Source organism: Mycetomoellerius zeteki, unplaced genomic scaffold (genome assembly GCF_001594055.1).
Source record: "Mycetomoellerius zeteki isolate Tzet28-1 unplaced genomic scaffold, Tzet1.0 scaffold25, whole genome shotgun sequence".
NCBI classification, from domain to species: Eukaryota; Metazoa; Arthropoda; class Insecta; order Hymenoptera; family Formicidae; genus Mycetomoellerius; species Mycetomoellerius zeteki.
The window spans coordinates 1,452,637-1,478,701 of record NW_017257227.1 but is presented as its reverse complement, the minus strand read 5'-3'; the positions used below and the strand labels follow the sequence as shown (position 1 = coordinate 1,478,701).

General features: G+C 31.6%; 2 protein-coding genes across 2 annotated transcripts in view; one reads left to right on the top strand and one right to left on the bottom strand.

Moving 5' to 3' along the window:
* MCU (mitochondrial calcium uniporter) overlaps nt 1–26,065 on the bottom strand; it is a 60,863-nt gene that overhangs the window by 5,302 nt on the left and 29,496 nt on the right. The gene's annotated exons all lie outside the window — the stretch shown is intronic.
* The window catches only part of jv (javelin), a 30,803-nt gene continuing 5,377 nt past the window's right edge, over nt 640–26,065 (top strand). The window contains exons 1-4 of the mRNA XM_018449791.1: nt 640–853; nt 6,105–6,202; nt 23,474–23,695; nt 25,744–26,050. Of these exons, the coding sequence (XP_018305293.1) occupies nt 6,123–6,202; nt 23,474–23,695; nt 25,744–26,050 (609 nt within the window). The 5' untranslated portion in view covers nt 640–853; nt 6,105–6,122. The remainder of the gene's footprint in view (nt 854–6,104; nt 6,203–23,473; nt 23,696–25,743; nt 26,051–26,065) is intronic.

Genomic DNA, 26,065 nt, shown 5'->3' with positions numbered 1-26,065 from the left:
TATTTACGATAAAAATATTTTATATTTTAAATAAAGTTTACTTTTTTAAACAAAGAGAAAAAGTATTTTATCTTTTTGCATTAATCTCATTTTAAACGTGTTGCGATGTTACAATAATATTTGTTAAAATAATATTTGTTATATAAAATGTATACAATATGTTGTCATGTTCATCTTGTGTATAAATACGTTTATTTACAATATTATTTATACATGTGCATAAACAACCATCGATATATCACTTTGTTCACGTAGAAATTTCGCGGTACATAATCAGCGATTGTCATCGAGAGTTCTCGTCCCGAAAGGGAAATATATAAGTATATATATAGTGGTAGATAAGATTCCTCAATCATTCGAAGGTGCGATCGCCATAGAAGCAATCAGTAGCGATTGGTAGCCGTAACTTCTCAGATGGGAATTCGGTGCCGTGTTAATTGAATGTTTCTTAGGCGAATACAGGCAACGTCCGGCAATTAGTACGCCTCCCTCCACGCAAACGACGTCCGCATGCATGGCGATGTGCATCGCCATGCAGTAGGCTGGTACGCAGATGGAAGAGGCAAGAAATTTACCACCACCTAGCCATTCGCCTCTCTTCTTCCAACGATCACGGTGCGATGCGGTGGTAAAGTTTTCTGTGCTGCCACAGTCTACCATAAGATCCTGTTCAATTAATAAGTGGCGTGACCGTGGGACCAAGCCGACATTGCAGTCGCAGTTCTTTTTTTTGTGACAACATCCCGAGCTTCTTTAAGTTTCTCTAGGCTTGTAAATCGAATCTGCTCTCGGATCTATTCTCTGGAGATGTACGACGAGATGTACTGACGAGCACCCAGGGAAGTTCCCCAGGGTAGGTGCGGATATTCCATAATACAACCGGATTGACCGTTCGATTTATCTCGGCCTTTCCGAGAAACGATATCGTTAGAACCTGAGTAATTGCTCAGTGAGACTCCTACGAATCCCTAAGATAATAAATCGAAGGATTTAAGGGAAGAAACAATCGGAACCATAGATCATCGCGTGAACTTTACAATCTATTACAATATCCTGTTCAATTAATAAATAGAGTGAGAAAGTTCACTTTCGTTATAATCTTTTAAAAATCTTCTATAAATTTATTCCATTCTTGCATTAAACCCAAGTTAAGTATAGTTATTTCATGTAGTTTTGCGCGTTATTAAATTTAATCACAGCTGCTTTTATGAAATCTGGTTTACTTGGAATATTACACGCTCCGAATACTTTAACTACAGCGGATCAAATATGTGTACAGTTAAAATGAAAAGAAAACGTATTGTAATTTTAAATTTCTGTAAATGTGTAAATGTAGTTACTATGTTATTAATATGCAGCTGTGGAATTCAATAGCTTCATAAATATGAAAATAAGGACGATTAAATTCACCATAACTGTAATCTCAGTAATGATCACGTAAAGTAATCTCTAATTAAATGTATAAGCTTTTCAATAAAATAATATTTTTTAGTAATATATACATAAATTAAATCCTTGCAAATTAATTCTTTTATATTTTAACTCAATTAAAAGGGCAAGGAAAATTCTATCTGGAAAATTGTAAGAAAGTCTTTCGCAAACATGCATTCACTTTTCTATTCTTTTTTTAATTAATGTACTTTCAACAGAAACCAAATTGTGAGAAATTTACGCGTCGGTGATCGCTTAGAAAGTCTCTAAAGTCCTGACACGTGGAAATATCTTATCGAATCGGACGAAGGAAAAAATTGATATTCTTGTGTAAAGCGATATAAGAATTAAATTTAAGTATGAAAAATTACCGAGCACGAAATTATTTATTATAATTTCATCGTTCTTCCAGGATTTGTAATTCGTACATTACGCACTTCGCGATAGCTGATAAAAAATTCTCGGGATCAAACCTTTATTAATTTAACTGATAATTCGCATGTGATTGACATGCTGTGGTTTCATTTCCTTTTTTGGCACTAATATCGTATTATGCTTTATCAGATATTATCTCATATGTATATAGTGATTACAGTCGGCGACATTTGAGATATCTCGATAGCATGGATTATTACCATAAAGGTATTGCGTTTCCTCAAACAATGTATTGAGTTACAAAAAACGTTCCAAATTTCATGTTTACACATATTTTAATTTATGAAAAATTATAATATGTAAAACTATAATTGTAAATTTATAAATATGCATAGTTAAGAAATAAACTCTAGTAGTAGAATAAAATCTAGTAGTTTCCGTTTTCATAATTCGATTTTTAATTTTATATTTGACCTTTGACTTTTAAATTTCCGATTTGCCAATTTGAATATTTTTCTGCGAATTTAGAGAATACATTGCGATTTTGCTATTTTAATTGAGAGCAATGTGCACCACGCAAAATGAACGTGACACTAGATAGACGGCAACTCGATTTTTCATAACGTGACTGTTCATTGACTAAAGCACCTGGGATGCATGGATAATATATGAGTATTCCCTCAGGATGTCAGAAGATAGATATATGTACGTGATCACTCGGTTAGGTACTACCGCTGTTCTATATATCGCATATCCATATAAATGACGAATTAAAATATTTCGAACTTATGTTGCCTTCAAGACAGAATCCTATATCAAACATGTCTTAGATTTATATATTCTAATGTTTGATTCATCACATACAAGTACTTATTTGAGTAAATTAGGAAAAATAGATACAAAAACTTGTTATTCTAAATAATCAAATTAAATACTATAATCAAGATTTTATAATATGCTTGGATTTCTTGAAAAACGCAATTATTTAAAACTACGTATTTAAAAAATAAGTTAAAATTACTTTTAACAATTTTTTTAGTTATTTACGGATTTAAGAATTTTCGATTATAACAATAAAGGAATACAATCAAATACCCCTTTCTGATTAATAAGCTTAAGTTAAAATATGTATAATAGATTAAAATAAGAAACGTCTTTTCTTATGACGTGCTTTCTCGCACATTAACAAAGTGAAAGCCTTCTTGGAAAAAATCGATTTTTTTTCTTTCTGAGCGAGTATCATCTAAATCGTCAAAGATATAAAAAAATGTTGAGAGAGAGAGAGAGAGAGAGAGAGAGAGAGAGAGAGTTAAATGATTTTAAGAATATAATATAAAAATTGAATGGTTTTAATAGTACTCTTTATAACACAAAACATTTTTTTACTCTGTTTTATTTAAAATTGTAAAAAAATATTTATTGAATGGAAGTTTCAAGAGAATATTATAATGATGATAGAATTTTAATTTTATAAGTAAATTTTACTTTTTATAAATAAAAATTGTTTTATTTATAAAAATAAAAAAATTTCTAATCATTGTTATAAAATCTCTTAAAACTTATCCACGTTTTATTTAAAATATTTTTAAATAAAAGTGTAAATAAAAAGTTGAAATTGGTTTCAAGAGTATTATATTATAAAAATAATAAAATCTTTAAAATTTTTTATATAAAAATGAAATATTTTTATTAAAAAAATTTTTTTATTTAACATATTTAAAACTTGTTAAAATCGTATATTCGATGTCCTTGTAACTTGTGTTCTCTCTTGTAAGTTGATATTTTTAAAATAACTACGAAAAGAAATTATCAATACGATAAACTTAACACTATCGTCTGTTTATTTGATTTTACAGTGGGTCAGAACCTGACGGTTAAGACCCTTTCTCGAAAAAGTTAACGTTGGAATATCTCTATGTTCGCAATGTGCAGTAATGGTTCGTGCTGACTCGAATTTATATATCTCTTGAATCGATTTTATTCACGGGAAAGAACGCCATCTAGTAACAAGTCATGGTACAAAAACTCATGCTGGATAACAAGAGCGAAGTCGATAAGAATAAGAGTAGAGATAAACGCTCTTTAGCTCGTACCGCGGGCACGTGCAGCAAAGCTGGGCAGAGCCTTTCATTTTACTTCTTTGAATCTTTTTAAAATATTACATGCTTTTCTGAGATACGTATAAATACATCACGAGAGAGAGCACGTATTTCCTACGTCAAATTCTACATTGTTGTGCTCAGTCTTTTGGCAAAGATTGAATAATCTATTACTCGTAACGCCGAGCTCTAAATATATTCGAAAACAAGCTTGACAATGTACTTTTAAATGACGCCTTTCACGTCGTTAGTTATGCGACCGGTAGCTGTTACGTAGATAAACAGTACAAAAAAAGAATCAGATTACATCATCGTTTTGCCGGTGTCCGCTTTGTTTAAAGATTTTGTATAAAACTGATTGATTATGCTGTTATACAAACTGATTGTGTTATTATACTGATTGATTATGTATTATATAATTGTATATTGAACATCAATTATGAATTAACAAATATATCCTTTGTTATCCGTGTCAAGAAAGATGACGTAAACTTAGACTGTAACAGGTAATACATAGGTAGTACATCATAAACTTTTAATGGGGTTCTAAATTATGATAAGTGAGTCGAGGCGTCATGCCTGATGCCCTAAGAACGTATATTTATTTTACAGTAACTATACCTTTGAATCTTTAACTAGTAGTAAGAGCTTTCAAAGTTTTTGCTATTAAGATTCTTAGCGCGCAATTTAAGAGTATTTTAAATGATACTATACTTTTTGCTTGTACTTTTGCGCTACAGAGGTATTACCGAAGTTCGTAATGATTCGCGTCAAGCTTATCGGACTTTTCATTGCGGATTTCTTCGATATCGAACGTCTTATAAGTTAGCGAAAGAAAGTGAGTAGAGTCAATTCTAACTAATATTTTTATTTGCTGTTAAAAAGTTGCCAAAGAAAAAAAGTTTAAGTTTTCTTGAAAAGATAATGTTCTGTAAAAGATCGGAATATTATTTTTTTAAGAAGGAAGTTAGCGGAACATTATATATAAAACAACAAAATTATGCTTAATAATAACATAGGAATTTATTGCTAATTTGTTGTTATAGAAATATCCAAGTTTCGAATTTGTTCACACTTATTGCAAGTAACGGATTAAAAACTTGGATATTTCGACTGTAACAAATTAATTTCTACGTTATTGTTACAATTTCGTTGTTAGATATATATTGCTCCGCTAACCTAATCTTTCTTTAGCGGAACATCATTTTTAAAGGAAGATTACACAGCAAATTTTTTTTTTGGCAACTATTTAGCAACAAATGAACAATAAATAAAAATATTAGAATTTATTCTGCTCGTTTTGTTTCGTTAACTTATAAAATGTCGATATTAATAATATGTTCACCCAGCATTTTTTTATTCGCCAACTCGCGAGTGCAAAGTACATACATTTCGAATCAATATCAATAATCGATTGCAAATAAATAATAATCGTTGCCGCCATTCATAATACTTGACTTTATTGTATCTTCCGATACTTGATGCATTCTTTTTAATGGGGTTTATCGGGATTTATTGTTTTCCGATCGAACTACCTAAATAAAGAGATATACGCTGACAAAAGCGTATACTTATATATCAAAGGAGCACTAATAACCTATTGCTCCTTTGAATAGATTATATTTTGTCATTTTTAATCCATGAGTGCCAAAATATAAATCAACCATTTTTCTGTAGTTGAATTGCTTAGTTTCAGAGTAAACAATGTTCATATGCATTTAATGAAGGAATTTAATAAATATTTATTACATGCATAACGTATGTATTTAATAAAGAATAAATTAAATTTTTTAGTCAAATTTAATACATTTTTTGAGTTACATTGTTTAACTTCATTGTTTTAATTAAATTAATGACATATTGAATAGGAACAATGACGACCTATACAAATGATGAAAAATAAAATTGGGTATAATTTGACATTATGGTTCATATTCACAATACGCTTTTATTGATAAATGTGGGCTTTTATTTTTGAAATTCTATAGTATAACGTAATGTAAATTATAAATGCTAAATGTGCACTAACATCGTTATAAACGCGTTCTAAATGTGAGCCTATAAATTTAACAATAACGTAGAATATGTAATTGCTGCACTACACATTTTGAATGTTTACAAAATGTGTAGCAACGTAATACCAGCGTACCTACCATTCACATGATATCACTCTACCGTTAAATATGAATTTCTATTCAGGTCTCTTCGCGGTCGACCATGGGCGGTGTGCAGAGCGGGACTCATAATCTTGGTGAGGCGTTATGGGTGCAGGAGCGACAGAGACAGAAGTGCCATCGGTAAGTAGTGAACTCCTTAATAATGCAACGCAGGAAGTGTGTGGTTCGCTATACTATACGCGAGACACACGAGCGATGCAGATACTCAAGATAAAATTAGGGACATGCAGGAGGTCAATTTTAGTTTCCAAAATGATTAATTTCTTTGGTACTAATTCAGGATCTAAAATTTCATATCACATCTCTCTTATTAATTAATTGCTAGTTATGTCTTCCGGCTTTGTACCGAGTAATATTAAAGATTGATGAAGATGCTCCAATAATTATGTCAGAGAATATTTCTCTATCTGGGCCGACAATTTGCCAATTATTCAAGCGTCGGAAAAGTTTCAGAATTACCAGGTAATTTTCTTGTGAATATACAAAATCGTGTCTCGTCTCGATTCATTCTTATTCAACGAAATTTCTTTCGTTGCGATAATTATGGTTGTAGGGTAAAAATAGGTAATGAGAATATTCGTTCTTATTAATTAACGTTATTCTGACATAAATGTATATTAAAAATTTATGTAGAACTCTAGAGAAACATATTAGCTATAATGAAGGTTAATGAAAGTTTTCAAAAATTAAACTCAACTTCAATATTAAATTCAGTATTAAGAAGTGAATCGTAATTATAATCATCATAACATTATTCATACATTACTGAAAACGTCTAAATATTAAAGAATTTAAGTTTGTAGAAACAGGATTAAGACAATCCTATGATATCTCCAGAGAAATAAAAACGAAAATAAATAAAACATCAAGATAAAAAAAATAAGTAAATAAAAATAAAAATAAATAAATGCTTACATTGAAAAAAAATCGTTACATCTAGTTCGCTCGCTGTTTATTATGACACGTTTGTCAACAACTATAACAACTCTTCCAACGATTGTCACTAGAATGCAGCATTCTTTAAAAATTAAACCTCTATTCCATATCAATAACCCTACATTTACCTACTTTTATTCTACCTGTATATTACATTTATAGTAGCAAACAGACAGATAAGATTTATTGTTCCCATATGGGATTTCAAGAACTTCCGCTTCCATCACATAAAAGAACAAAATAGAAAATATTGCATTTAACAGCAATAAATGCAGCTTTCCTTTGAATTATTCTCCATGATCGCAAAAAACCGAGATAAAACAGTCAATTTAACTGGGACAAGGTTGTCACGAATAATTTAGATGATCCCCGGAAAATTTAGCGCGTGCCACTCCGAGCTTCTCCACTTTAAGATCTCGGAGTCCCGTTCGTCTCGCAGTTTCTCAGACGATGCATCATAATTAGTAATGGTTAATAGCTAATTACTACCATATTGCCACGGTCAGGCAAAGCTTATTAACACGGTTGTGGTCTAATTACGCCACTTCATCTGAATGTCTGAACGTTCATTTTTATACGAGAAGAGACCGCAAAATGCTAATCGCAAATTCCCGTTTTATTTTGAGAATCAAATAAAGATTTATGCGCGTTGGCGTTTTGCAATATCATTCAGTTATAAAAATGATACTTTCCAACTATGCTGTGTAATCTGTTTCAATTAATCCTTATTATACATAATACATAAAAAATATAAACAATATTAACAAAATACAACCTTATACAATATACATAAAAATTAAAACAAGCGTACACAAATGAGCGTTTATGGAAATGATGCAGTAACGCGAAAATGTGTATACAGTTGATTTGCCCAATTTAAAACAGAACTTGATATTAGCACTTTGTTCCATTTATTAACGAATGTGTGCTCCTTTGTTACTAGTCTACGCTTGAATATAAACGCGTGTCCGTTAAGGGCAGGGTGCAACATGCTGAAATGTGTTTCTAGATTCGCTAATCTATAACAAGTACGATGCCGCAACTTGCTGCATGCGTTTACAAATTGAATATAAGAATATTCACTGAATTTTATTGCCACACCGTGTATATTGCAACGTTACGTTTCAGCATGGATATATTTTCAGATAAATACGAGTATATATAACAATATTGATATATTATGATAATCGGAAGAAAGACATCAGAAATGTAGTTGCAGTAATTAATTTTGAAACAATATTCTCTTTTATATATGTATAATAATAATAATATTGATTTACGAATGATATTTATCGAAACGATATTGGGCAATTATTCAACAGGATCAATCTACGTCAAACAATCCGCGCGATACACCGAGGTATCGCTAATTAGCGCGCGACTCGCGCGGCAGCGTGCGTCGTAGCGTGATCGTAGTAGCGGAACACCGGATATCCGTCTTTGCGTTCGAATATCTCTCTCTCAGTTTCTCTCCGTTTCCCTCCTTCTCCAACCCTTTCTCCCCGTTCCTCTCTTCAGGTGATACATACGCACACGTGCATACTACACGACACAAAGGGCTTGACAAGCCGCGTGTGTCTCCTGCACATCGGAAATCACTCGCAACGCGAGGAGAGGACCGACGGTGCGAAGTGTCGTCAGTGCGAAGTGCCGCAGCGGCTCGAACCGCGATGTACGTTGTCAAGATTGTCTACTGCCAGGTGACGATGGAGTTCGTCGACCGTGATATGGGAACACCGAGGTAGATCGCAAATGATAAAGATGTTCATTCTAAAAAGGCTGTACAAGCGGTTGAATATACTTCGCTTTTAATTTCACTAATATTTTTAAGATTTTTTTTATTCATTTCGTTTATTTAATTTTATCGCTTTTTGACATTTTTGACAAATTCTCTAGAAAGAAAATATCATAAAAATATGGAAATAAATATTCATAAAGATGGAAAAATATAGGACAGAAATATAAAAAATTTTAGAGAATACCTATTGTATTTTTTATACAGCCTTTTTTAAATGAAATCCTCGGCTTTATATTATGCAAAATTATTATATTTTTATTAATAACTTGTTTTATTAAAATAGTGAAAAATTTTTTAGATTAATGAGTTATACTATAAAAAGTGCATGAAAATAGCTTCAGGACTGTGTGTATTATAATTTAAAATTGCACGAAATTCCATGCATTATCTGTGGCTTAACTCTTCTCACTAAATATTAGATCATATGCATCAGGAATTATTCCAAAAAATTTACCAGTTTAGCATAATATTTTAGAAAAATGTTATCAAAGATATTTTAGATATATAAAATTTGCATATTTTTTAAAATTTAATATACATTTTTCACACAATATCTAAACAATTATATATGTATTGTTAAAAAAGTAAATCCAAAAAGTAAAATAAGGCTAATACCGAGTTTTTAACAATACAGTTTTGAATTCAAGGATATAAATAAATTACGTCTTCTGAACTCTCGATTTGCTGTAAATAACAGATACCACAAAAAATTAAATAAAGATTTATGCTAATCCAATGATCAGCTTTTTATTCAGTATCGCAATGGTTATTTGTAGCAGTCATAACGCAACTATTCTACGATATAAACTTAGTCCATCAGCAAAACGAGAGTCCGTAATGACGTCCGCCGTCATCTCGAAATATCGTTGGATTATTCTGGGAGTTGTCTCGTTTGCCTTAGTTCTTACTGCAAACTGTCGTCAAATTCCACCTGGTAAACGGAGTGACAAGATGTGTTCATGTTTAAAATGACGCATTAGCGTGGCAATTTGCCAACATACGCATAATTTCACGATCGGTAGAGGAATGGACTTTTGTAATCACGTTATAACGTAGATGAAGCTCCTTTAAGCATGCCGTTTTGATGTCTTTTGCAATGAGATTTTACTTTCATAATTCATCCTATGAAAATACGAAACTTTTACGAACATCTCGTAAGATAAAATACTCGAGAGGGAATACTCGTTGATCAGTACAACGAGAAAATCGAGTCCTCATTAAAAAACATTATCAACGTATACAAAATTTCCCTTGTGAGAATAGGAACGTGCTCTCTATTGTGTAACTTCCTGTCGGTTCGTGGCCTCGTTTCCTGACCTTTCCATCGTAGCTGGAAAACCACGAAATAATCGGTTCTATTTTCCTATCTTGTTTATTTGCTGTATCAACACATGCATGATTCGTTGTCGGTTCATAAAATTTAAATCATTAAATCGTCAAAGTTTCCGCGTATCCAACTGTTCTAACGAGATGCTGATGCGAACATTCGTCAACACGGAGGTTCCATGTGATTGATGAAGTCCTGGACTTTGTTATGCTTTCGACTTAGATACATTTTGCGATTGGCCTCGCGGAGATCCTCTTACTTACGTAATAATAACTTTATTACACAGACAATGTTTTTTTTCACGATGAGCGCATCGTTACGTAAAGAAAGTAACCATCCTTGAAGCACGGTAACATTAAAATCGATGACTAGATTAGGTAAGAGCGATTCTTGGTCCATCCAAGACCCAGTTTTAAACACCTGCTTTGCTCATATATAAATTGCGATAGAAAATGTACATTGTATAAATACAAAAGACTAATTCTTGATTTGTTAAGCGAGTCTTCAATTGTTCAGCTAAGGAAATATTTGTCTAAAAGAATTTCATCACAACCTTTTTATACTATAATACTATAACAAAGAAAATATTTTCTAACTGTCTTTAAAGATCCGAATTCTCTTAATCACTTAATTGACCGTTTATTAACAATTTAATTAAACTTTGCTATTAAAAAAGCGATGAATAGACTAAAGAATCCATAAATGAAGAAAGACATAAAAGGTAAATTATATTATGGTAAAATTAATAAAATTTAATATTCCTTAAGAGTTGCATATTAGTATTCCTCGATCATTATCAGTGGAAAGTGAATCAGGCAACTTTAAATTTTGTAAGTGTCGATGACCGAGGATTAAATTACATACGTATCACTTCACATTACCACTCGCTTTCACGTCGCGTTTCTGGTGTAAAGCATCAATTTCTCCGTAGTTCTCTCGCGATAAACCGCGGATCGTCGGCTGTGCGGAATCCCTAATGATGTTTCAGGTAATCAAGCCTAATTGATTTCATCTGCGTACTATCGGTTAGTACATAATTGATTCTCAAAGTGTTTCGTGGAAAACGGTGAGAACCGGAAGAACAATTGGTAAAGATCATTTCACGTATGAAAGTTTTACAGTTGAACGCAATTATTACATTCGTATAATTGCTTCTGCTCTGACAATTATTGTTCGCAAACGAGAAAGAATACTGACAAACAAAATAATTATCGGTAATAATATTGCTCGAAATGTTATTATATTATATTAATTATCAATAAGAGTTTTCGTTCATTTAAAGATTTGTTAATGGTATTTCTGTGTGAGGGATATTTCAAAAGCATTTGATATTGCGTATATAATTCAATTACATAAATTATAAGAAATTTGTGTTTCAAACAATTGTTGGTTTACATTTAAATAAAATTGTATATCAAAGAAAATTAGAAAATTTTCGCAATAGAATTTGAAAAAATATTATAATTATAATATTAATGAAAAGGAAGACGACGGTGCGCTTCGTACTACTCTTTACATAGCGCACGAATCACTGTGACCAGGTGCGTCAAAGAACGAAGGCAGGTGAACTTGGGGGGTCACTCGTGTGCACTGCATTCAATTGTACCCAGTATACACATTTCGTTTCACACGGTGAAGTAGTTCCCTCGACAACCTTATGATTCATCGGTTGAAAACCGCGCAGAGGGGATGGAATGATCATGGTTGTTTGCGCCTTTTTTGACTTGATACCCCAGTTGCATATCGGTTGCATTCAACGACAAACCCGGGATGTCGTTCAATCAGAATTTCCATTGTGCGCGCATATCCTGTGCAAAGTAAAATAATCCTTTACTGATTTATTGAATACATCCTCGACCCGGAAAGGACGCTCAGGAAATTGTGCGCGCTGCTTCAGGTAAATTACTTCAAAAGCAAAACAAAAAATTTGAAATCTTTATGTCGAATCGAATAGAATCAAATCTCTGATTTGAAAACTAATCAAATTCGAATCAAGTTTCCCTGAATTTACATTAAAAGCTAAAAATAAACAATATGACAAAAGTGTAAAAAGTTGTAAAAAGAATCTTATTTTTTATTAGAAGGCGTCTTTATCAGCGCGTGTGTTTATTCATTGCTGCTTCCTAAATTAATCTAGATTGTTTATTTAATGCTATTAGCATCTTAAAATCTATATAAAACTTCAGAAAATAATCTTCCACAATTTGCATGGCTGATTGCATCTTGCTATCATTCCTATTCATCTTGTTCTACAATAAAAAAATATTTGGAGATGATTCTGAAAATATTTGAATTTTTTCCGTAAAAAAGTTCTTACACGAGTTTCTTAAATGTAATATTTCGTAGTACTAAAATCATTAATCAAGCTTTTTTTTTAACATGAGAATGGCAAGCATTAAAAGTTTATATGGTTGAGACTTCTTTACGTTTCAAAATTCTAGGACAGTGCCGCATGTATACTTTAAATTTCCTCGGGGAACTTTTAGTTCCGCTTCCCGGTGAGATTAGTTTCGCTAAATTAGTATTTCATTTTCTATTCTACTCTTGTTTTATACTTTGTTCTACTTTATTTTATATCGTATTTTATTGACATTAATTGTCTTAGAAATTTATTGATCAGTTTGATTCGTAATATTTTGGAAACATATTATATATTATACCTCTACAAATATTTTTTTAAGTTCCACCCAAAAATTATTCTTTGAGAGAAACACGAAAAAAGCGAGCATTGCATTAAGCCGTCAGAGAAAGCGTGCAATACGTTAAAACGTTACTCGAATGCTGTGTCGTTAAAAATACATGCTACGAGCACCATTATAGTCGTTCCGTGCTCAAAACCATGATCGGATCTCCACAAATATGCTGCAAACGTAGATCCGTATCATTCGTTCATGAATATAAACGATACTTTTTACTTGGTTCTTACTTTTATTTATGTTAAACTTAATTACGTGATCAGCTACTTATATTCGAGGAAGTAACGTTCCTTTGACTTTGTATTTCGATATTGAATGGCCTAGGGGCAGCTATTACGACCGACAAGATGTGGAAAGAAATGGCTCTTAAGTAATTTCAAATATTCCTAAATGCACCACGCCTTGTGGATAGTACTCTTCGATAGTGGCGAATGATGGAATTGGTAAACCATTACTGTTACACCTATCGTCTTGATAATGTAAAGGAACATAAAAAGTTGATTCTCTTTCTTTGTTCTCAACTTTAAGGAGAATTTCATTAGAATCTCCCAAATGGTTTTCATATCGAAACTTTGTTCAGAGGTAAAAGGATTGCGATAAGAACAGGATTTTCCGAACGTTTGATATTCAATACTTGTTCTGCGGAAAAAAATAATCGATTTTTCATAATTCATTCTCGCTACGTCAAAGTTAGTACAATAAAAGTCCAAGGAAACGCGCCGCAATTCTTCGACTTGAAACTTCAATTAAAAGTTCGTGCAAGTAAAAAGTGCGAACGTGCTTTTTTCTGATCAGTATAGCACAAGAATCCTTAAGCTTCACTAATGTAAGATTAACTTTAATAACTATTTAACTTATTATTTATTCAGGTGTATAAAAAATATATGTACAACAACAACAAAAATTGGGGTGAACAAATATTTTTGAGTTGTGTAAATTCTTTCCTTTATTTCTCTTTTAAAGCACATTTAAAAAATATTTAGTACATAAATTTAAGAGACAAAAATTGTTTATTTTCTTCTCATAAGGTTCTGAGAATCTTTTTCAGAATTTTTTCAGAATTTTTTAATACCGTATTTTCTCATGTTGGTAAAATTAAGAAAATGCAGTACTAAAAAGTTGATAAAAAATTCTTAGAGCTTTATGAGAAGAAAATAAACAATTTTTGTCTCTTTTAGTTTTTCTGTAAAGTTGATAGTATTTGAGTAAAAAATTATTGAAGACCAATTTTTGACAATTTTTAGTAATTAATATCTTGTTAACTATTGTGAAATGGTAGAGGACTTTTCTTCTCAGTTTAGTCCATTCTGCCCCTATGCGAAAGATTTTTCATTACTTTCCAAACACCCTGTGTATATATATATATATATCTTTGTCGAAGGATTAAATTATCAAAAAAGATTTGTGGAGAAACACGCGGTGAAATGGGAGGTAAATTAATCAGGAAAGAAATCAAAAAGTTGAATTATCTCGGATAGCTATTCAGCTATGCAGTACCCACAATTGCGTGCATGCAAGCGATCCCTAGACCAACTATGAACTTTCTTCTTCGCGGTTTTGCTGTACGCTGGTCGACTCGGAACACAAAACGGAATTCTGTCGTATGTGGCTCACAATACTCTCATTTCTCTCGAAAGAAAATTGCGATAGTAAGTGAATCCCGCACCGTTAATAAGTGATCCACAATAAAATGTGTTATTTCGCGATATTGGCTTCTGTCATTTTATGAGATTTGGCACATCGTTTATTTTCATTTATATATTGATTTTATGACATGGAGCAATGAAATTTTAACTGTAGTTTTATTTGAACGTTTAACGAAATTGTAAATCTCAATAAGTAAGATTTAAAAAAGATATATTCTATTTTTGTACAATAATTTGCCATTATAATTTAATATTTTAAAAATGGAGTATGCTTGCGCAGAAGGTATGTACATATAACGGTAATCTCATTATCGTATCCTTCGTTAATTATCTAAGTTGCGTCTTTCTATGATGATGTTCCTATCTAGTGCTAATTGAAGATAACTTCAGTGGATCACGAGAGACCCGCATTAACCACGATGAGAAACAGTGGTGGTTGAAAACTATTAAACTTCTACACATCTATGCATTCTCGTTTCTCATGTACTTTTAATGTTGTAATAAGTAAATTACTTCCAAATGATTAAAATTTTATTATCGTACAATGTATCATAAAATGTAACGACAAAATATATTGTATATCATTTTATAAATCGTGAGCTGGAAAATCCAATTGTTCTTACTTAAAATTGTTGGGGATTTTAATATATATATGTAGTTAAAATAATGTTGCAGGAATAATTATTATGAAATATAATGCATAAATATAAAATATGCGTAGATAATCTAATAATCTAAAATATCACAATCTTTGTATAATTGCTACAATACAACAGAAAATATAACTATTACAAATGAATAAATACCAGAAAAAAGTTATGAGTGAGATGAAAAGACTTCCGTTTGAAATTAAATGATTCTTAACATTTGAATATTCTCTCATGAATATTCATTTACTCATTTACGGTATGTGTTTTAACAGTAGAAGCAGCATATTAAAAAAAATCCCTTTCAAATAAATTAACTGTAACAAAAGTAGACGTATAAAGTAAAATAGTCGTACAAAGAATCGTGTATATAGGTATACTTAAATATACAGGTATCTTTACTTTTCTGTATTTCCATTTAAATTATTTTCTCGACAGTATCATGCTCGAATCAATTCCAGGTACGATCTGAGTTTTAATTCATATTAATTTGCCGATTGACGCACTATTGCTGTTGACGTTTATATTGTAAGAAAAATTACTTTTGATTTTGCGTCAGATATTAGAACGCCGTTCTTATATATAGTATATGTGGCCTTGATACAATGTCGCAAGTGTAAGCTTTCAGGAAGTAGCGAACCAAACTCTGTACACGAGAAACACACTACCGCGAAAGAGAAATGATAACCTCGAGAAATGGAAGATAACGAAGGAGATCTTCAAAGGATACCTTGGAAGCATCTGTGCGCGAACTTCACAAAGTACTCTAGATAAAACACTCGAGATCTCTTGCCACTTGGAATTCAGCACTCTATCACTTTCGAGGATTATTTACCACTTTGTGAATTGGAAAGGTTTATCCTCATACATTAAAGTAAATCGTTAAAGAACGTTCAGATTCTTATCTTTCTGCGTATAATGTTTAAACATAATTTTACGTTTTCTATATTTAGATATCGAAATCAAATGTGACAGAGATAATGCTCTTGAATATCGAAATCTACAAATATAAAAGATTAAATGTTATAAAAACATTATTATATTTAATACTTGTGATCTAATATTCTTAAAAAATCATAATCTATAAAAATTTTGAGAGAGAGAGAGAGAGAGAGAGAGAGGTTAATATTTTTATATAAGATACATTAAATTGAATTCAATCTTATAAAATTCGTATCTATTTTTCTACAGTCACGTTTACTTAATAAATAATTCAGTACTTGTATCGTGTATCTAACGGGGTCCTTGCCAAATATAGCATACCTATATAGTTATTGACTAATTCTTTTAAATGTGTGTATAACATACTCAGTCCCTCAAAACTCGTTTTCGATAATGATACCAATGTAATATTTATCATGCTTTTAGTAATTTACATTTTAATAATGTCAAATAACATGTGATATTTCAATAGAATAATTTATTAATTTTATGATACATTATTATAATATAATCTCATTGAAGTAATAATTTTTAAATCTATGAGTAATAATTCAGCCATTAAATATATTACATTATTTGAAAAATAATAAATTTAAAGGATAGAAAGATATAAAATACATTTTTACGAATTAAGCGAGAAATTTGTTATAAAGATTCCTTTTATTATAATTTCTCGTAAACAAACTTTCAAAATCTATTATATAAGCTTAATTCATGGTTCATAAGTCTCTAACTTATCTGCGTGACTACTGTTGTACCATGATCGTAGTCTCGAGGACGTCATTGTCTGGCTGAAGTACATCCTACTCCCACTACCTAGATAGGTATACCGGCGGGAACAGGTGGCGATCGGTCTGCAGGTACAATAATACTTCTTCGCCAGTCAGTGCGCAAACGAGAAAGTGAAGACCCGGCACCGGCCGTCCATGTCGATAGAGCATCTCGCAGGAGATTAACAATCGCCCGCTCTCGACACGGTCCAGCGAGTGCCGAAATTTAGCATCCGATTCCGCGCAATCGCGTGTGTGCCGAATCTTTTCTCGTGTTTAGAGCTTTTTCTTTATCGGTAAACGGAGCTGGCCTTCATCCTTTATTCGGGGGACTATCGATCATCTCAAAAACCAAATTTCTTATCGAAAAGGAACGTGCAAGGAACAAGAATCGTTATCGGCAACATCAGCTCGTGTTTTACCGCTGTTCTCATTGTGTCAGCTATTTAAGGGCCATTTGGAAATCCGTGAGTTATCTGGATTAATTTATCTAATGTCACATCGCGTGCGCCAACGATATCAGGTGTCTTTTAGGGCATGTGTGTCAAGTAGGGACTTTTGTGTGACCACAGGATACTCAACGAAAAAGAATACAAATCGATAACTCAGTAGTGATTTGATACTTCGTTTGAGTTTTTCAATGATTTATTTCTAACAAAAAATGCACTTTTGTTTTAAATAAAATTATCATTCAAAAATCTACGTCTTATCTAAAGAGAAAAATCTACACTTTATGTCACTGATCACCTTACTTAATCTTGACCCCAATTTTAATAAATTAGACTCGGTGCAATTAGTCATGGTGGTAGACCTTGTTCACGGCATCCAGGTTACGTGAAATTGCATAATCATTGTTTTCGCCAGTAACGTCTAGAGACACGAGTCGTAGAGGACCAAGGTTGTAACGTTTCTTATTTAAGAACGGATAAAAAAGATCTATACACGGTGATTCATTCAAGCTGTCCTGACCATAAACACACCGGTTATTCGAATTTATTTCTTCTATATCCGATGTAATCAATTGTACGATTTTTTTTCGTTAAGTTCGCAATTTCAACTTGACGATGCTGAATAAAGGAAGCAAGGGAATATTATGTTAACGCGAATTTTTCGAGTTGAGCGCAGTAATAGAAAAAAGACGAAGTGAAAATGTTGTGCTGAGAATGAGTATAATTTTTCTTTTGTTAAAATATATTTACATGAAACTACTCATTTAAAAAATTATTATATGTATATTTTTCGAAAAAATCTTATGCCACAATCGATTTTAATGTCAATAAAAAGAACAAATGAAGGAAAAAGTAATTAATTACTTATACACTTAATACTTATATACTTAATATACATTCTAATTTGTGGCATAAATTGTTCTATTTAATTTTCTTATATACGGCTAACATAAATCTTTTAATACGCAAGATTATGTATCTTTATTGCACAGTTTCATTTTATAAATGCCATGATATAAGACGGGTGCGCCTCGACCCGTGAAGTCATACGGAGACAACCGACTTCGTCATCGGTCGGATGTTAACCATCGACTGTTCACACTGCGGAACTTCTTCCGGCCTGGTCACGTAGGATATTCCCGTCGCGTTTCACTACGTGCAAACCCTTGGTCATTTCTTTGCGCGGTGCTGCCTGAATACAGGTGCAATGATAGAAACTATTATTGACCGGAAATCACGACTAATTTTAATTTTATCGCGGCTTGCACACAGAATAAACGCTCGATGTGCAGAAATGTGTGTTGCAACGTTTAATGTGCGTATAATAAAGCATTTTTATCTTTTTCCCAGCTTACAATATCATATTTATATATTCTAAAATCTTGATAAAGCGAGCAGTAGCCAACAGTACACTTGTATCGTGGGTTTATTCCGTTTATGATATTTTACATCAAAGCAAAATTTAGTTCGCTTTAACAAAGTTTGAGATGTTTGTCTTCTCCTTTGCTTAATACATCAGAAATAAATTTATTCTACACAAGAAAATGTTATTTCTCTTGTGTCGAGTTTATTCCATGCTTTCAATCGCTTTTTATAGAGAGACGATATATACAGGTATGATTACTGTTTTTCTAAATTGACGACATATTTTCCGTGCATAATCGACGCACTTTTTATTCATGCATATTTAATCAACATTAATCGATAACTTGATTGCGCAGTTCAAATATTCATTTCCATGCTCGTGTAAAAAGATCAGATCGACGGTTGAATATTAATTGTTCACATTGTTTCAAATCGGGGCAATTTGAAGTCCTTTCCGAATTTCGCGAGCACATGCAGCACAGTTTTAGGTTTACAAGCATCGTTGAGTTTATGAGTAGTTAGAGTAACAAGATAAGCATTGATTAGTCACAATTCGAGCGTGTCCTATCACGCTATCGATAACCAATCATCGCTAGTGAAGACATGAAAAGAAGTGAAGCTATTAGAGGAAACGATTACATCATAGCATAAGGAAATTTCAGCCATATATAAAATGCATTATAAACTCGTAAGAAATTTTAAATAATATTCTACAATTAACGTGATAATAAAAAATGCTGCACGGAGAGAAAAGATTAGAAGTGTTAGCCATAAATATGGTTAATTCAGTTATATTATATGTTTAATATAGCCACTACTATACCGTATTAATATTGCAACTATACAATTATGGATAACCTAACTTTTTTAATGATAGCATATCCATCAGTTTAAATTGAGATTCCCAAATTTTTTTAATTTATATAAATTGTCACAATAGCGTAATTGTATCGTATTACTAGTTGGACATGTACAGTATAATTCCACTATATATACTATATACTAGTAGTACAGTCCCTCAGAGAGTATAGTTGAAATAGCCATATATGTATATAATCAATACCTACAAGAGAATATGGTTAGAATAATCATACCATATAATCTTTATTATGTGATATTACTACATAATCTTTATTATACCATATAATCTTTATTATGTCTAACTATAACCTTGTTTTAGTGCATAAATTCAATAAATATTCCAGTACCATATTCATTGAATTTATACACTAAAACAAGGTAGATCACATAATAAAACTTAGCTAGGTTAAGGATCTCACATTTCATTCACTGATTACCAGCATATCTTGGCACTGATATCAGTGATTATCCACTGATTCAGATTTAGAGAATATGAATGGTATAGTCCTTAAACAATATGAAAAATACAATGTAAATGTAACATATATTTACATTATGCAGAAAATATCCCACAAAATAACGCCGCAACTTGTGCATAATGCGTTGACAAAAACATGATCACAGATATGAATCATTTGTTTAAATCAGGTTGGGCGCGTCCTATTCGAAGTATATGGTATGTATGGCTAAACTAATCATACTCGAAACACGTAAAGCTGTAGTAGGCACATATATGTCTACATACATAATATTTTATTTATGCCTTAAAAAGATACTTTAGCTGGCATAAACATATTTTAATTTATAAAATCAGCAATTATTTCGAGGACTTAATATAGCTATACCATCATAACATTATTAGTATAAAAAAAAGGTTGAACTTTAACACGATGACATGTAAAACTTATATAAAGGAAAAAACCAGAAGAAAAAAGTAAGTCACTACCTGAGGCTGATCTTTCTGCACGTACATGTATTAAAAACAGCGTGTAAAGTACCCGAGATAACTCGTGATAATCTTACGTAACTAAGCTCCGTGTTCAGATGAACACAATGAGACGACGATACGCCGTTTGCATTTGGACTTCAAGGATTCACGTTCGTTAAGACGGGCAGTCGGCCGAAAGGACACGTCCGTTTTCAGTACGAATATTCAAGTGGAAAAAACCGCATACGCGATTGTACGTAGACATGCCATGTCATATCACGATGCTTGTAAAAAATTTTTGGAACCTAAAAAGATACATGCAACGGCAGATTCATATCTCAATTTAATTCTGCAGTTTATATCATAATGCAAGGTTCTTCGAAAGAGATTTTCACACGCGTTCTTCTATTTCTGCATTTTGTGCCAGCATATTTCTTTTAATATTAATTAAATACCTTGTTAGCGTATACACAGAGGGACGCAGAGAAATAATTGTAGGAGACCAGAGCTGGCTCTCATACGAAGTTGATCGTCAAAAAGTTAATAACTCAATCAGCGTATGGCAGAGCATACTTCCTTTTACTATAAATTACTAATATAATATTAAATTGTTGTGTAAAATGATTTGCGCCATATATATTAGTTACAACAACTTTTAAGAAAATGAAGTTAATAAATTTTTCTTGTCTTCTTTCTAAAAAATAACTTGTTTGTAGAATGATGATATTCAACAGTAATATAATATTTTCCTTTAATACTTAAAGAATATAGGTATATCCTAACGTAGGTACATGTGTTTCAAAATTTTATGTCTACTTTTTTCTAAAAATCATTATTCAAAAACTGTGATAACTAGCCCTAGTCTTCTGGTGTTCATTGTTTTCACAGACAGTAATGAAATGGCGCGTGAATTTTTCGCTATTGATTAAAGAGATTAATTACGCAAGAAATATTTAGAGCATATTCGAGTATGAAGTAAGCAAATTAGTCATAGCAACTTCATTTTCGTATCAAATAAGCTTTACGTAACGTCGTTGTCTTTTTAATAAAGGAAAATATTAAAAAATTAATAACTAAAATTTTTATATGTACTTTTTTAAGCATACTTTTTTAAACTTTAAACTTCATACGTGTATTAGCGTTTACGTATTGAAACAATTTAATTAAAATATTTTAATTAAATTGTCACAATATTTAAATTCACAAACTTATATAAGCTATTTTTCCATGTATAGGTCAAAAGTTTTATGTTATTATTTTTCAAAAGAAACAATAAGAACTTCAGATCTGAGATTAAAAACATTGTATAATATAGTTAGGAAACAAGAAATATAATGTAAATATAGTGAACTCGACATAAGCATAGTTACCGTTTTACCTTCGCATGTAAATAAAATTCACCGAAAAATTCGCGGACTTACTACAGAAAGTGTGGTAAATAGGAGCAAGGCGAGCGATTTAATACCACAATTCGAGTAATAAAAGCATTACTGGAAGGACACAAACTTTTAGATTTTTTATTTTATAATGCAACACACATAAAGAATTTAAAAAAAAAATTAAACGATGTTATGTTTTCTTCTCTTAATATTTTTAAAGTAAACTGAAAAAAATAAATATTAGAGGAAAGGACGTGGAAATAAAAAATTGATTTAGTTACTCGAACATGCATTGATTAGATACATATTAGATACTAATTTGTCAGCTTCATTACAGCACTTATTATGGAAATTCGCGCGCCGCATGTAATATTATTTTTTAATATCCGATAAGAACTTACTTGTTAAATAAAAACATGAAACATGAAATGCCTAACATAATTATTATATCGTAGTATAACAAGGTATTTAATTATCATTTATTATGAATGCATTCACATGCACAGTCGGATGCGATAAATCACGGTAATTGTCAAGAAAATGATAATGGGAGATACAATTTGTTATACTGCGCAAAAAAAAAGCAATAATCTTTTAAACATGAGAGAAAAATATTAAGTGCTAAATCTCATTTTAAAAGGTTGTTGAAATAATAAATTATGACGCTCTTTTCTATGAAACAAGGAAATTCGTTGTTCATAAAGGAACTCGAAAACATTTTCGTAAACATAAGACTCGCCATTGTACTATTATGCCTTTTTCCCTCGACGTTTTAACGCACAGAAATTTTTCCGGGTTCGTCTAACTCACTGATTCGCATGCAGATAATTTTCCACGACACGATGTTGATGTGATAATTCACTCGCAAAAGAAGAGATAAATATATGCATTGATACATCTATACGTTAATGAATATTGTGGGTCATCTGAGCCACATACATGGTAATTAACGGGATATTAAAGTTACGCCTCTTTATGTTGCCTGTTATGTCAATAAAAAGCGATGGTCGCAAGTTTATTAGTTGTCAAATATACAGCGATTGCATTACTGCTTCGTAAATAATATTTAACATGCAAAAGATGTCGTAAGGATCTGCGTATTTATATTGAATATTTCAGTAATAATAATACGGGTTGCATAAAAGCATAGAAGCTAATTAATAAGTCTTGGATACATTTAGTAGATTTCTCCTGAATATAAGAACTCAATTTAGAGCAATTATAGTGTTTTAATTAATTTTCAATATGAAATATCTATCTTGATAATTAAACTTCGAATAAAAATTCCATTAAACAGTACGAGCATTTAATTAAATGCAAAATTAAAAGAATGTAAGAGCGGTGTACATTCGCAGTGAAAGTTCAAGATTAATTTGTTCACGAGTCCTCTTAATTTTCAAAACTTTCGAATTAAGTTATGCAACTTTTTAATTAAGCTTCTAAATTTGATGTTTTTATTGTGGTAAAAGTAACTTTAAATTTTCCCGAGGATCCGTAACAGAGAGAAAGTACTTTTCTGATACAGCCTGTACAATGCAAAATACGTATTGTACCCGGTAGAAACCTGTCATAGCGTATGATTTTATTATTATATGTGTTTCCTATGATTAAAACTGTTACCACGCAATTGCGCGATTTTAATTGCAGAGAGGGCAGCCGCTATGGTGACTCCCACTCGGCACAGTCGACACAGGATCGCAGGAAGCTGCTGAAACGTACGAGGAGTCTTGCAGTAATATCGGAAGACGATTCTCGACAGGATCGAGAAGCGGCGCATTTTCGGCTAGGCCAGTCGACCTTTGATTTGCCCAGGAGACATCAATTGATCCCGAGGGCTAAGCTAATCGATCGGAATTCTCTCAAGGACAGGTGAGCTCTTTTATCAAGAGAAAGACCGCAACTCGGTCACAAACCGCGCTCTTGACCTACTCTTTAATTAATTTAATTAATAGACTACTATGTGAGAAATGAAGATGATAACAGTTCGGAAGACTTTATTTTATTTAATAGCTGTTTTTAACAAGATTAATATTAGACAGTATTGTGTTAGAACAAAAGTTCGTAGCATTACTTCGTTTGTATCATATCTACATGGTTTCAAAAAATATTAAAAAAAATTGGTAATGAGAATAAAAAATTATTCTTAGATTTAATTTAAATTAAATCAATATTTAATTCGAAATTAAAGTGTAAAATTTACTTTAAGATTACTATTTGATAAAACAAAATTTCAGTTTTAAGACTGGTTTTTTTAATTGTGGTACGATGATTTTTAACAGAGTTACGAACAATCGAAGTTGCTCTTTTTATTTAATCCGGATAATTCAGTAACAAAAAATTTTAGAAACATTTAAAAAAAATAATGATTTTTAGAAAAAACTTGAAACTCACGTTAGAAAGTTGAAAATTTTCACAAGTTTTTTGGACACATGACAGGTCTACAGAGAAGAAAATTTTCCATTTTGTCCAGCTTGTAACTTTCTAGGTATATGTAAAAGTTAATTCACAGAACTTCAAAAAATATTTAATTCGATGCAATCTAATTCGATGCATATCACCGTTGGCGAATAAAAAAAATTATTGTATTTTAAACATATTTTGCTGTACAATATCAAAGTGATTGAGATTTTATAGGGCAATAATTAACTGAGATAGAAATATTGAAAATAATTCTGCGATATTTTATATATTGAAAGTTGTTTTAAGTAAGTTAATGTAATAGTTCGAAATCAATTACTGTGATAACGAGCAAGAGAGGATTTAACAAAATTATTTTTTCAATTTAATAAAATTAAAATGTAATTAAAAAATCTGTTCAATATTTTTTCAAAGAGAGATTTTAAGCTTCCTTTTTTTAAAATTTATATTTTTAACATTTGTTACATCTGTTTGAATTTTGAAGTTCATAGTGCTACGAACTTTTGTTCCAATCCAATACATTAATCAATTAATTTGAAAATTGTTCCTTTCAAAGTATTTGAGACAACGGATCATTTTAATGAATAAAAATTTTGGCACATTTTTTAACAATCTCATATGTCATAATAATCTCAACATCTCAACAAAAGAACAACAAACAGTTAAACGATTAACTCCCAACAAAGCCAATTATGGCACTTGATTCTCTTTATGTGCGACAAATTTGATTTTCTCTGAACTTGCATTATTCGCTTGCAGTGACTGGTAAATTATTACAAACATCACAGACACAGTTGAAACTTGATCGATCAGCGACGATCAACGTTCTTCAACAAAATACTAGAAGGACTTGAAGTTTCTTTCAAACTAATATAAGAACTTCACAAAGAAACTTTACTGAAATATGATTCAAACTTGATATCTCCTCGTTGCGGAACCAAATCGAACAGTTGAACAACGGGAAAACAACTCACTTTTTGTTTTTGTCACCTATTTACGGTCGAATGGAGGCAATCTAATTCGATGCATATCACCGTTGGCGAATAAAAAAAATTATTGTATTTTAAACATATTTTGCTGTACAATATCAAAGTGATTGAGATTTTATAGGGCAATAATTAACTGAGATAGAAATATTGAAAATAATTCTGCGATTTTATATATTGAAAGTTGTTTTAAGTAAGTTAATGTAATAGTTCGAAATCAATTACTGTGATAACGAGCAAGAGGATTTAACAAAATTATTTTTTCAATTTAATAAAATTAAAATGAAATTAAAAAATCTGTTCAATATTTTTTCATTTAATTTTATCAGCTAATATTAACACTCAGCATACAGATCTGATAAGCTCGGGTAAGTTATTGAAGTCATTAAACTTACATAGATGCTCTTTTCAGTCATGATTTATATTACTTACGTTTTACAAGCGCTTTCAAGTTATACAAATGCAAATTTTATTCAAGAGCAATCGGTGAAGAGGTTTTCGATTTTGTTCCAGACTCTCAAAGAGTCAGCAGCATCTGTCGGACTCTTACGAGAGATTCAACGAGGCAAAATCTTATCATTCGCGATCGACGTGCGGCCTTCACTCGATTTCGTCGGGTCTTGAGTCTCTTCCAGATCCGTTGTCTTATACTCGCAAAAATCGTATCGATCCTGATCGACTGAACATTCTCGATTGGCCGGATCCTCCAAGGCGATATCGCAGTGTGCAAAATTTGGATACTGTAAGCGGATTGGTTGACATCGTCGAAGATAACTGCCCTATTGAAGGCAATCGAAGTATCGATTGCATATATACGCAGGTGAAATACGTCTCT